Source organism: Rhinatrema bivittatum, chromosome 1, assembly GCF_901001135.1.
Source record: "Rhinatrema bivittatum chromosome 1, aRhiBiv1.1, whole genome shotgun sequence".
Lineage (NCBI taxonomy): Eukaryota > Metazoa > Chordata > Amphibia > Gymnophiona > Rhinatrematidae > Rhinatrema > Rhinatrema bivittatum.
Window position 1 is genome coordinate 392,121,912 of NC_042615.1, and position 14,924 is coordinate 392,136,835.

General features: G+C 40.5%; 1 protein-coding gene across 4 annotated transcripts in view; it reads left to right on the top strand.

The window, feature by feature from the left end:
* The window catches only part of NRG1 (neuregulin 1), a 550,039-nt gene that overhangs the window by 11,617 nt on the left and 523,498 nt on the right, over nt 1-14,924 (top strand). Inside the window, exon 1 of one of the 4 annotated variants that reach the window (XM_029601728.1) lies at nt 3,853-3,945. The exons of the other annotated variants lie outside the window; for them this stretch is intronic. Within the exon in view, the coding sequence (XP_029457588.1) occupies nt 3,930-3,945 (16 nt within the window). The 5' untranslated portion in view covers nt 3,853-3,929. Of the gene's footprint in view, nt 1-3,852; nt 3,946-14,924 lie in introns of those variants that run through there. 4 annotated transcript variants of the gene reach the window in all.

A 14,924-nucleotide genomic window follows, 5' to 3' on the forward strand; every position in this document is an offset into this window, starting at 1 on the left:
TAACCCTTGTCTAGGTTCACTAGAAAGGTGGAGTTTCCAATAGAGGGAGGTTCAGTGGAAGTTTAGGAGGTGGGAGTAAAGTAGTGATGGATAGGAGGTCCCTTCCCTCAAAAAGGGATGGGTTGGGATTGGATTATAAAAAGTGCACAAGGGAGACAGCCTGAAGAATTCTGCTGGAGTGGGCAAAGGGAGGCTACTCTGGTATGGCAGGAACCAAATAGGAGGATAAGGAACCCTCAGTCAAGGGGGGCATCTCTTCTGCTTGGGGAAGTCACAGTTTGAGAGGCACTTGAAAGAAAAGTCTGAGTTTTGCTTACAAATTTCCTCTCTGGGGATCTGAAGGAAGTCTGGGGCTTCAGTAAGAGATTGTGAGGGAGGAGTGTGGATTGAAATGAAGAGAACTGGAGAGACTTGTGAGGAACCATTGTGGAATTTTGTGATGTGACAGAAGAATTGTGAGAGTACTGGGAATGGTGGACTATCAATACTGCATTTTTCCACTTTTTTCTGAACATTTACCTTAGGACTACCTTTTCATTTTTGGAAATTGTATTCTTTTTCCTGTTTGGAATACAAGCTCTGGGTGTGGACAGTTGTTTTTCTGCGAGACTCCACTTCAGCCCCATAGCATTCTGCTATTCCCTAGTGGGACCCTTCCCCAGGCTGCAGGCAGGCTATTACCTCCCCTGCAATCACTAGTCACCCTCGACAAAGGGAGGGTTACAGCGATAAATAGAGACAGAAGGTAGACATCCCATACATCTAGAGATACTTTTCTGTGACTGGAGATGGCATCTCCTGATGAGGAGTTTTCATTTTCATAGGAAGAGAAACTTTCAAAAAACATTTACCTGTGTAAATGGTGATTAGACTCTGGAATTTGTTGCCGGAGGATGTGGTTAGTGCAGTTAATATAGCTGTGTTTAAAAAAGGATTGGATAAGTTCTTGGAGGAGAAGTCCATTACCTGCTATTAAGTTCACTTAGAGAATAGCCACTGCCATTAGCAATGGTTACATGGAATAGACTTAGTTTTTGGTTACTTGCCAGGTTCTTATGGCCTGGATTGGCCACTGTTGGAAACAGGATGGTGGGCTTGATGGACCCTTGGTCTGACCCAGTATGGCATTTTCTTATGTTCTTATGATTATACTCAGGTAGAATGAAAAAAATAATTGAACACCCTATACATGAGTAAAGAGTACACGCATTCCACAATGCACGGATTTTTTCTTGCATTGTCAAGGAGATGTTCCAGGGAAGGGGCTAGGCTGGAGGAGGCAACAACATGCGTATTTTTGCATTTCCAATGCTATGCGCATTGTGGCCAAAAAATGTATCTACAGAAAAAGAAAGTGCAAATCACTGGGGGTATTTTTCTTTGGACTCCCCCATCCCCCTTGATTAATCTGTGGAGCACCATGAGATTAAATAGCTGATCTGAGTGTCAATTACATGGGAAGGAGAGGTGCTAGTGGCAGGATGAGCAGGTGTGTGCTGGGTTATGCTGTTGGATATTTGGGAGGGTCAAATAGGGGTGAGGACTATGGGAGTAACTTCTGTTATCCAGAAAAATCCATTATCTGGAATGGTCTTGGTCCCAAACATTCTGTGTGTAAGGTGATCTACTGCAGGGGCGGACAACTTTGGTCTTCAAGGGCCTCAAAACAGTCAAGTTTTCAGGAATCCCTAATGAATATGCATGAGATAGATTTACATGTACTGTCTTCATAATGAGTGCCTATTGACAAATCCAGGGCTGCCTCCAGCCTCTAACAACTTAACTGTTCAGCTGCCACTGTCACCACCACTGCTACCTCCTTCTTCTGACCTGCCCAGGCTGATGTCATCTTCTCCTTCTGGCCTGCATAGGCCAATGTTCTTTCTTTTTACCTATGTGAACTGATGCCCTCTATTTAGCATGGGTGGATGTTCCTTCTCCTGCTTCTCAATGATTCAGCCAGCACCAGGAGATTTCAGTATTTCTCTGGAGACCTGGCAAACAGTACAAAATATTGGAGTCGCTGGATGAAACCTGTAGAGTTCCCAAGTTTGGCCATGTACTTGGTTGTTGATTAAACCTATTGATGATCACAGCAGTGAGATTCAGGGTGCCAAAGGGAGCCCTCCCCTTACTGAGTTCTATTTTTGGGATGACTGGCTTGTAGATGGAGCAGTGTGAGGCTGAAGAGGAAAAAACCCTGGCAGTTCTGAATGAAGGCCCACAGTGCCTCAGTTTTGTACAACCCCTGTCATAAATGGCAGTGAGCAAGATTCAGGCAGGTTCTGACTGAACTGGCAGCTCAGGTGTAGAGGAAGGAAAAACCATATCCAAACACCTATCATGGAATCTCTGTAAGAGTAGCAGGGTTTGTGGGAGCTGCTGTTGAAGAGGGAACTGAAATGTGCCAAGCTTGAACTGTTAAGGAGAAAATAACTTTTTATTTAGAAGAATATTTTTACTTTTGAGAATATTTAGTTCTGTGCATTTTATACAGTACCCTTAAGGCAAGTTTCAACTTTGCCAACATTTCCAGTTAGTGAAATTGAAATGTTCCCTTAAGAATTCATTTAAAATGTTTATGCAGCCTCCCTAAAATACTAGAAAATGTTAAAAAGTAGTTTCAGAATGTACTTAGCCAGTTGTGGATCAGAAGCTGCCTTTATTTTATTTTATTTTATTTTATTTTTTTTTGGGGGGGGGGGGGGGGGAGAGAGACATTGAGATCGAATACAAACCCCATCAGTCTGAAGTGTATGTGACTTTTGATGATTCTAATTGAAGGAGTTATGCAGACAGGTCTTTTTTTTTTCCTACCAGTACCTCTCAATTTCTTGTAAGGAGCAACAAAGGTCACTGCTTTTTGGAATATCTGATGTTTCTGCTAGAACATGGAGATTCCCTGGATATGATTGATGGTGATAGCCACAGAGCACACTGCTTAAACGTCCCCATGATTTTCCTTTCACAGCAGTGCCAACTGTGCACAGCTGTTGAGCTTTAGCTGTAGCTTCGTGGGAGTGTGGGGATTTGAGATTTCTCGGTGCTCTCTGTCTGTTTTTGTGTGAGTGTTCAAGGGGGTGACAGCTTTGGAAATGGCTTAATAAGGGATTTGGAACCTAAATCACAAGGTGGTGGCCTGACTGAATGTAAGGGGAGTTGTGTGCCTATGTATTTGCACCTGGCAAGTCACTCTGACTCCATATGCAATCAAATAATTATCAAGTGGCTTCAGCATGTTCCACAGGAGCATACTGATCATCTTGGTTTTCCAACTTCTATTTTTCATGTACTCCTGATATGTGATGTTAGGTTGGCAACTTTGTCCTTCAACCTTCCAGGGCCAAAGAGAAAACAGCACCCTGTGTGCAAGGTCAAGAAATGTTTTCACCCCCAACATTCACCCCAAAGAAAATTGCTCCATGCTTTTGAATTTCCTTTTCTTGCTTCCACTTCTACTCTCATGTTGAGACCCTCCCCATCCCCCAAAAACATACACAATCTATTGGTTTTTCAAATTTCACTGCCTTTATTAGAAAATGTAGAACTGCACAGTGCCTTCACATACAAAAATTGGGTAATGGCTTTAAAGCTGTCCCTATCAAATAAACAATTTGCAGTTTTAGAGTAATCATTCTCTTGCCTGTCTAAATTCTAATACAATATTAAGAGAGCTAATTCCAGCTGCAGCAGTTAATGTCACACCAGACTTCCACTGCTTCACAGTTTTAGTTGGATCTGGTGTTTTAGAAGTGGTTCATGCAAATCTAGGAATGAATCAAATGTGATGAGGCGCCTTTTTATTAGAAAGGAGGTCCAGCATCCACCCAACAGAGCTCTGCAGCAGAAAAACATACCCTTATCCTCCGTTGCTTCCAGGACATGAGCAGGTGGGAGCGCTGCTCCCCGAGAGGGAAAAAGGTGACCCCATGGAAACAGCAGGTGGTGAGTAGTGGCCTTTGGGGAGCCATTGGAGAGCTGCAGCAGTGGTGGCTTATGATCAGCTTCACTCATGGTGCATCCGTCGGGAAGGGGGGTCAAGTTAGGGTTTCAGCCAGATCTTTTGTTGCAAGGTTACTCATTTCAGGTTTTGGAGACATTTTGATTCTGTGAAGGGGAAGATCATACCACTAGCACCTGCGGACACATTTCCACCACTGCACGTTAAATACATTGAGCCTGAACTTGGTTTCCCAGGGCTCAGGCATAAACAACAATGTATATTTAGTGTTCGGGGTTGGCCTCATGACATGTCCTGGCCCTTGCACGCTCACACACCTCAAGAACTGGTCCTAGGTTTACAAGCTATCCATGTTATGTGTGAATGCAAGCAATGTGCATACAATAGATGAAATCTTAAAAATAATATTCCTTTCTGTACATATGATAATCTGAAAACACATTTTGTCAATGATTTGTGATGAGTGGACTGGATAGGAGGGGAGGTCCTCTGGGTAAGCACTATTATTTTTTATGGCACAATACATGTATAACTCATGTTTCACCAGCTGCAGGGGCTCACTGGGGAGTCCTGACCCAGGCTCCCAGGTTCTTTTCCTGACAGAGGCAAAAGTAGAATCTTTCAAGGCCATTAGATTGTTTGGAGATCTCTGCTGTCTTTCAGTAAAATTAAAGAACTACATACACTGAGCTGTTTTTCAAAAATAAATCCTTTTACTGGTTAACTTGATTTCAGATGAAAATTCACAGCATGTGCACTTTGGAATAGTGCACTTTAATACAGAAATACAGTTCCAGTAAATAACAGGTACAGTTATTGGTAAATCTGCACTCACTGGCAGTAGTTACTGTTAAACAGGACCCTCCATAAGTACTTCCCCTAACTTCAAGCAGGAAACAGACTCCTTCCGGGCAATAAACTGGAAGTTCCTACTAATCAACATTAACACCTATTATGGTAGCACCTATCACTCAAATGTTAGGTCTAATAACTTTCTCCATCCTTCTATTAAATACACAATCTCTTCTAAAAAAGATCACCCTACTAAACGATATCCTCACAGATGAAAAGCCAGATATATGTGCGATCACTGAATCATGGCTAAAAGACACTGACACAGCCATAATAAATCAACTTCCCACTGACACTTACAATGTTTTCTCCATTCCAAGGATCAAAAAGAAAGGTGGAGGTATTCTCCTGGCTGCCAAAAAGAAATTTAACCTTACAGTTCAAACTACTTCCCCTTCCTCCAAAATGGAGACTGGCCTTTTCAAATCTAAGGATCTTCAATTCTGCCTGATCTACTCCCCCCCCAGCATACTTGAGAATAACCCATCTCTACTAACTGAATTTATTATCAAAAACCTTGATATTCACCTCCCAACAATTATTCTGGGGGATTTGAACCTACACTTTGATCGCATCCCTCTAACCCCAGCCTGTGAAACTTTACTGACCTCTCTTAATGCTCTAGGCTTTCAACAAGCTGTGACTAACCCGACTCATAAAGCTGGTCATACCCTTGATGTCATGTTTACTAACTCCCATATTGATACAAAACCTCCCCTCTGCACTCCCATTCCTTGGTCGGACCACTTTCGGATAGACACCTGCTGTACAATAAAACAATTACCATCTAATGTTCACAGCAAAAAAACCATCTACTTCCGAAAACAAGGTCAAACAGATGAAATTAATAATGTGATATCAGAAGATCTCAAAAATTTAGATCTCACAGACGCTGAAACAGCTACCTCTTCTTGGTTTAAAATTACTAGTAACATAGCAGAGAAACTCTGTCCTATTCAATCCAAGGAAATCAATTCCGAAAAAATAATAAGGAAAAAACCTTGGTATACTCCCGAACTTAAAGCTATGAAAACGGAGCTACGTAAGACAGAAAAAGAATGGCGCAGAAACCAAAATTCCACGACTTTATTAAAATTCAAATCATTACTACACAAATATCGCCAAGCCACCGACAAAACAAAAAAAGATTTTTATGCTTCCAGAATTCATCAATATCAATTCAACCCTCAAGCACTTTTCCAATATGTCAAAAGCCTTGTTACTGCTCCAACTCACAACAATCTAAACAACAATGATGATTCAAAATGTGAGGAAATAGCTACATTCTTTTATAACAAAATACATTCTATTTTAACGCAATTTAATTCATTTCCTGCTCCTTTACACACCAACCAAGCTACATCAGCCACTCAAGATAAATTTGAAACAAAGCTATCTAATCTTGAGATTACTACTGGTATTGAAGTTGTCAATTCTAAAGAAAATGAAACCAGCTTTCCACCCCACCGACATATTACCTACTAAGACTCTTCTCACAATACATTCTACAATAGCAAAACCTATTGCAAAGATTCTTAACAAATCCATCACCACAGGCATAGTTCCTTCTATACTTAAACATGCTATCATTACTCCAATGATAAAAAAATCTAACCTAGATTCATCTGATCCAGCAAACTTTCGTCCAGTATCAAACCTTCCCTTCCTCTCAAAGATTATGGAAAGAGTCATCAACAAACAACTATCTGATTATTTAGATGATCATCAAATACTCTTTCCATCTCAATATGGGTTCAGAAAGTACCACAGCACGGAAACACTTTTGATATCTCTTTCTGAGGTGCTACTAAAAGCTTTAGATGCTGGCAAATCATACCTCATCGCCCTTCTTGATATATCAGCGGCTTTCGACACAGTAAACCACAACACTCTTATTACCCGTCTTTCTGAAATAGGTATCTCGGGATCGGCTTTACTATGGTTTCAGTCATTCCTGAGTAATAGAACATACAGCGTTAGATGTGGACGAAGTGAATCCAAGCCAAGAAACCTCTCTCAAGGAGTCCCCCAAGGATCTTCTCTCTCCTCCACATTGTTCAATGTTTACCTTACACCGCTATGCCGGCTACTCTCTAAATTGGGTCTTCAACACTTCATCTACGCAGATGATGTTCAAATACTCATACCTATAACCAGCACAATCACAAATGCACTGAATACCTGGAAGGTAGCTTTATTAGAAATTAAAACTATCCTCACAGACAACCAATTGGCTATAAATACCAATAAAACTGAACTTATCATAATTTCACCTCCAAAAAATACAATACTGATCAACTCTGATATTGCTCAAAACAACTCCACTATTTCACAACAAGTACGCAGCCTTGGTATCATCATTGACAGCAATCTCACATTTAAAAAATTCATCGCGGATACGGTAAAAAATGGTTTCTTTAAGCTATTTACGCTTAAACGGATTAAATCTCTATTATACCAATATGATTTCCGCACAGTTTTACAAGCAACTATTTTATCAAAGATTGATTACTGCAATGCTCTGTTACTGGGTCTACCCAAAGCCACCATTCAACCTTTGCAAATGCTGCAAAATGCAGCTGCCCGCATTATCACAGACACAAGCCGCCATGATCACATCACTCCAGCTCTTCAGTCTTTGCACTGGCTTCCTGTGGCTTACAGGATAATTTATAAATCTATGTCGCTGATACACAAAGCCATTCAAAACAGAGAAATGCTCTGGTTTACAGATGAACTACAATTCAAAACATCTTCCCGCCCAACGAGATTCCAGAATTTAGCCAAACTAAATATCCCAGCACCCAATCTGACTAAACTCTCTAGCACAAAAGATCGATCTTTCATCATTGCTGGATCAACAATATGGAACACCATGCCCTCTGAATTACGCCAGGAACTCTGTTACAAAAAATTAAAAAAAAACCTTAAAACCTGGCTATTTAAAAAAGCCTACTATCAATGATCTGAATCCTCAACTACTCTTCCTAACTGCCACAATCTCTCATATATTGCTGATATTCTATTAATATAAAGTTATATACTGTATTGTTTTTCGTTTAGTTTCCTTGTTATATTGTAAAGCGCAATGCTGAATTACTGTTTGAATGTAAACCGAGGTGATGTTATTTACGTACCCCGGTATAGAAAAATCTATAAATAAATAAATAATAATAATTCAACTTCAGATTTATTTATTTATTTGCAGAGTTTTATATACCGTCGTTTGGTATTGCCATCACAACGGTTTACATGGTTCCATTAAGTTAACAATTTTATAAACATGCTGGGGTAGATTTTACAAATCTACCAGCGCGCGTACTTTTGTTCGCGCACCAGGCGTGAACAAAAGTACGCGGGATTTTATAAGATACATGCGTAGTTTGTGGTATCCTTCTCTTATTTTTTTGCTATGTGATTTTTAAGGGATAGTTCACTGTCGATGATGACTCCAAGGTTGAGTGCATGTGTGATGGGGGAGATTGTGTCTAGGTGATTTTGTAATTTGAGGGGTGGTGGAGCTGATGGCCTGCTTTTTCTATCCAGGGTTATAATTTACATCTTCTCGATGTTTATTACCAGTTTCATTTTGTTTAATAGCTGCTTGGTTGATGTGAGATGGTTTGCTGTTGTTTTGTAGGTTTCGTCAAGTGAATTTTGTATCTCAATTAGAATCAGATACATCTCTCGTAGATTCTTTTAACATCAGCTCTGCAAATTTCAGTCTGGCAGAACTCAAGTTGACTCCTACCATAAATCCATTCTTCAGAATACTTAGGTAATCCCCCCAAAGATTTTGAGGAGTATAGGACTAACTTTGGATCATCTCTTGGTCCTTTCCACTTTGAAAGTTCTACTTGGATTCCAAGAAAATCTCCATGCCCTGGGGCCTGGGAACTCCACGCTTGGGTCCACCAGCTGCTCTTTCAGGACAGAAGACTGAAAGCGTAGAACTCCTAGAGGACCTGAGGGCTTCAATGTTGAGACTTAGCCACCCTCACAGGTTGGAATACTGAAGGGACAGAACACAAGCCAAAGTGGCTCATAGTTTTGCTAAATACATATTTTCTGAAAGACCTAGCAAAATAGTAAATGTAAGCACATCCAGGTAGCCTAGCATCTCCCACTGGGGAGTGCCAGGGAAAGCTACTTGCTCTTGCTCTCTGTGCCATCACAAATTCAGTGTCTGTGAGAAGACTCTGATGGATAGAGTAAGGAGCACATTAGTGATATCCTTACATGTTGAACAAAGACACTGTATGCAATATAAGAACATAAGAAATTGCCATGATGGGTCAGACCAAGGGTCCATCAAGCCCAGCATCCTGTTTCCAACAGAGGCCAAACCAGGCCACAAGAACCTGGCAATTACACCAAACACTAAGAAGATCCCATGCCACTGATGCAATTAATAGCAGTGACTATTCCCTAAGTAAATTTGATTAATAGCCGTTAATGGACTTCTCCTCCAAGAACTTATCCAAACCTTTTTTGAACCCAGCTACACTAACTGCACTAACCACATCCTCTGGCAACAAATTCCAGAGCTTTATTTTGCGTTGAGTGAAAAAGAATTTTCTCCAATTAGTCTTAAATGTGCTACTTTCTAAGTTCATGGAATGTCCCTTAGTCCTTCTATTATTCGAAAGTGTAAATAACCAATTCACATCTACTCGTTCAAGACCTCTCATGATCTTAAAGACCTCTATCATATCCCCCCTCAGCCGTCTCTTCTCCAAGCTGAACAGCCCTAACCTCTTCAGCCTTTCCTCATAGGGGAGCTGTTCCATCCCCTTTATCATTTTGGTTGCCCTTCTTCGTACCTTCTCCATCGCAACTATATCTTTTTTGAGATCTGGCAACCAGAATTGTACACAATATTCCAGGTGCGGTCTCACCATGGAGCAATATAGAGGCATTATGACATTTTCCGTCTTATTAACCATCTCCTTCCTAATAATTCCTAACATTTTGTTTGCTTTTTTGACTGCTGCAGCACCCTGATCTGACTATTTTAAAGTATTATCCACTATAATGCCTAGATCTTTTTCCTGGGTGGTAGCTCCTAATATGGAACCTAACATTGTGTAACTATAGCAAGGGTTATTTTTCCCTATATGCAACACCTTGCAATTGTCCACATTAAATTTCATCTGCCATTTGGATGCCCAATCTTCCAGTCTTGCAAGGTCTTCCTGTAATGTATCACAATCTGCTTGTGATTTAACGACTCTGAAAAATTTTGTATCATCCGCAAATGTGATAACCTCACTCATTGTATTCCTTTCCAGATCATTTATATATATATATATATATATATATATATTGAAAAGCACCGGTCCAAGTACAGATCCCTGAGGCACTCCACGGTTTACCCTTTTCCACTGAAAAAAATTGACCATTTAATCCTACTCTCTGTTTCCTGTCTTTTAACCAGTTTGTAATCCACGAAAGGACATCGCCTCCTATCCCATGACTTTTTAGTTTTCTTAGAAGCCTCTCATGAGGGACTTTGTCAAATGCCTTCTGAAAATCCAAATACACTATATCTACTGGTTCTCCTTTATCCACATGTAACCCCTTCAGAAAAATGAAGCAGATTTGTTAGGCAAAACTTCCCTTGGGTAAATCCATGTTGACTGTGTTCCATTAAACCATGTCTTTCTATGCTCAACGATTTTGATCTTGAGAATAGTTTCCACTATTTTTCCCGGCACTGAAGTCAGACTCACTGGTCTATAGTTACCCGGATCGCCCCTGGAGCCTTTTTTAAACATTGGGGTTACATTGGCTACCCTCCAGTCTTCAGGTACAATGGATGATTTTAATGATAGATTACAGATAGATCAGAAATTTCATTTTTTAGTTCCTTCAGTACCCTAGGATGCATACCATCCGGTACAGGTGATTTGCTACTCTTTAGTTTGTCAATCTGGCCTACTACATCTTCCAGGTTCACAGTGATTTCGTTCAGTTTGTCTGACTCATCACCCCTGAAAACCATCTCCAGAACTGGTATCTACCCAGCATCCTCATTAGGAAACATGGAAGCAAAGAATTAATTTAGTCTTTCTGCAATGGCCTTATCTTCCCTAAGAGCCCCTTTTACCCCTCTGTCATCTAATGGTCCAACCGACTCCCTCACAGGTTTCTTGCTTCGGATATATTTTAAAAAGTTTTTACTATGAGTTTTTGCCTCTATGGCCAACTTCAATTCAAATTCTCTCTTCGCCTGTCTTATCAATGTTTTACACTTAACTTGACAATGCTTATGTTTTATCCTATTTTCTTCAGATGGATCCTTCTTCCAATTTTTGAAGGATGTTTTTTTGGCTAAAATATCCTCTTTCTCCTCACCTTTTAACCATGACGGTAATCATTTTGCCTTCCTTCCACCTTTCTTAATGTGTGGAATACATATGGACTGCGCCTCTAAGATTGTATTTTTAAACACTTTTAACCTTTGCAGCTGCAACTTTCAGTTTTTTTCTATTTTCCTCATTTTTTCAAGGTTTCCCTTTTGAAAATTTAGTGTTAGAGCTGCAGATTTACTTACTGTCCCCCTTCCAGTTATTAGTTTAAATTTGATCATGTTATGATCACTGTTGCCAAGTGGCCCCACCACCGTTACCTCTCTCACCAAATCCTGTGTTCCACTAAGAATTAAATCTAAAATAGCTCCCTCTCTTGTTGGTTCCTGAACCAATTGCTCCATGAAGCAGTCATTTATTACAACCAGGAACTTTGTCTCTAGCAAGTCCTGATGTTACATTTACCCAGTCAATATTGGGGTAATTGAAATCTACCAAACAGAAACATGAAGCAGGGGTAGCTTGCACAACAATCAAATCAATAAGTCCAGCGTGCAAGAAGCAATAGCAAAGTCCATCAATAACTTTATAACAGATTTTTATTAGAACCAAGATATCAACTGTTATTCATGGCAACTCCATATACCTTCAAAGATGCAAGTGCAAGAGTCCCCCGACACGGTCCGTGTTTCGCGGTCGCTGCATCGGGAGGGACCCACAGAAATAATTTCATCTACAACATATAAAGAGTAATAAACGATGAACCGAGGAAATGTGGCCATTACAAGTTAATACAGGGTATAAAAAGGCATACCTTATGTGTTCATCCTGGAGCGCATCGGCTCGTACAATAGGTGACTAATTTAAAGAAGCAATTTGGCGCCAAAGACAGGAGATATCGCGATAGTATCAGGAACAATCGCGATAGAATCAGAAATCAACATGAAAACCACGCCCCCACTGTGAACAATTCAGCTAAATAAAAACCACTCAATATCTTTATTGAGACCTGTTGGGTGGACAGAAGACAGTTTGAAAATCCATTTTTGTTCCCGTCTTCCTAGGATTTCAGAATAGTCCCCTCCCCGAAACGGGGGTGTCACAACCTCCAGAACTGAAAATCTTAAATCAGCAATACAGTGATGATGTTGAGTCCAGTGCGTGACAAGGGGTTCGTCCATCCTAAGAAGACGAATGTTCGAACAATGTTCTATTATACGGGTTTTGACCATCCTCGAGGTCTTACCCACATATAATAAAGGGCAGGGGCACTGTATAGCATATACCACACCCCGAGTAGTACAATTCGAACTATTCCGTAGCTTAAACCGAATCCCCGTGTTAGGATGGATAAAAGAGTCTGACAAAGAAGTGTGGCTGCACATAGTGCAGTGGCCACACGGGCCATGTTGGCCCTCCCTATTCTCCATTGTGGGTCTGTTGAAACTGGCATGTACTAGCTGGTCCCGGAGATTAGTCCCTCGCCGAAAAGTAAACCGCAGCGATCCATGAAAAAGCGAGGATAGGGACAGATTATTCCAATGTCTACGAATCATTGCTGCAATATCTTTGCTAGCAGTAGAAAAAGGTAAAATACAATTGAAGCATTGATTCTCATCAGCCGCAGGGGGGAGGAACAACCAGTCACGATTGGTGTACAAGGCTCTTTTAAAAGCCTTTTTCACCACGCGGAGAGGATATCCTCTATCCACAAACCGCTGAGACATCAGCTTCGATTGTGCCAAAAAATCAGTACGGGATGAGCACAAACGCTTTAATCTTAAAAATTGTCCCGTGGGGATGTTATCCTTCAGAGGTTTAGGGTGACAGCTAGAATATGCTAGTAACGTGTTCCTATCAGTTTCCTTTCTAAATAGGGTGGTCGTATATTGATCCTCTTCTACAGAAATGACAATGTCAAGAAATGCAATTTTATGGGGGTGAATACAGCAGTTAAATTGAATGTGTGGGTTAAGGGAATTTAACCAGTCAAAAAACATCAAGAATTGAATATCTGTCCCTTTCCAAATGATCAAGATATTGATTTCTGATTCTATCGCGATTGTTCCTGATACTATCGCGATATCTCCTGTCTTTGGCGCCAAATTGCTTCTTTAAATTAGTCACCTATTGTACGAGCCGATGCGCTCCAGGATGAACACATAAGGTATGCCTTTTTATACCCTGTATTAACTTGTAATGGCCACATTTCCTCGGTTCATCGTTTATTACTCTTTATATGTTGTAGATGAAATTATTTCTGTGGGTCCCTCCCGATGCAGCGACCGCGAAACACGGACCGTGTCGGGGGACTCTTGCACTTGCATCTTTGAAGGTATATGGAGTTGCCATGAATAACAGTTGATATCTTGGTTCTAATAAAAATCTGTTATAAAGTTATTGATGGACTTTGCTATTGCTTCTTGCACGCTGGACTTATTGGTAATTGAAATCTCCCATTATTATTGCACTACCAAATTGTTTGGCTTCCCTGATTTCTCTAAGTATTTCATCATCTGTCTGACCATCATCTGTCTGACCATTTTGAATATATTCATTCTTGGTAGTTCATGGAAAACTGTGATTTACAGTGATTTTTAGCCTACTGTCTGAAAGAAGAAAAGTGGGCTTATGAAATTACTGTGTTGTCAGGAGCTGGGATACAGAGTCTCTTTCATGACTTCACTGGAATAGCTGTGGTAGTGGCACTGATTCCCGTACTGACTGCTGCTAGTATTTTCAGTATTCATTCACCATTTCCCTTTTACAGTATTTCAGTTTTGGACCCGCAGCTCTAATGTCAGCTGATTGCTTGGGCACCATCTCTTGTATAGATGCAGGTGCCTTGAAAGCAAGCCACATGAGAATTAAATTAACCCCCGCTGAAAAAATACAGTGAATCTGCACAGTAGAAGTCCAACATTAAATGCATATACAGACTCAGAGAGGCTGCGAAGATTCCTCTGGCCTGTTGCTTCAAATATGCTGTACTTTCAAGGCTTGCTTCAGATCCTTGTGACCTCTAGCATGTCACTTCACCCTCCGTTGCCTCAGGTACAGATATATGAGGCAATTTTAAAAGGAGTGTTATGTGTAAATGTAATGTATGTTTATATGGCTTTTCCTTCTTGTAAACTTGCTGTGCTTGTATCTGTTCTGTGCCCCTTTATTTCTTCTTCCTCTTCCCCCTTAGTGCCCTGTTCCATGTGGGAAGCCAAAGCTTCACAACAAAACATGAGATCATTCTAAAAGCAAAATCTGTAAAAAGAGAGAGTCTGTCAATTTCCTGCCTAACATTCTGAGTAATTTTGTTGTAGAAGGACATGATTTAAGATCATGATTGCATATTAATATTAAAGTAACTAAAATGAAAGCTGGACATAAAAATTATTATAGTTTCTACTTCAAAAAGGTTACAAAATGGGGGTGTTCATTGTTTTACAAGCAGCCTGCACACATCCATATCAGACAATAGCAAAAAGAACATTGAATTTGAGTCAGGTTGGAAATCTGCTTAAGTGCTCTCTTAAGCCAGATAAAAAGTATATACATTAAATCTGGGAGACAGAAAATATCTGACAGCACAAGGCCACCAATGAACAAGCTGAGCTTGCTCAATCCATCCTAGTCTTCTCTACCTGCCAGGACATCCAGCCTCTGTGAGTGCACTGTTCAGAGCACTAATGCAAGCAGAATACAGATTAGCATCAGGCATGTGGGCTATACAGATGCCCAGCATACCCTATGAACAGACACAGCTGTTGGAGCTACTGCCGACAGGAAATGGACAGAAGGAATTA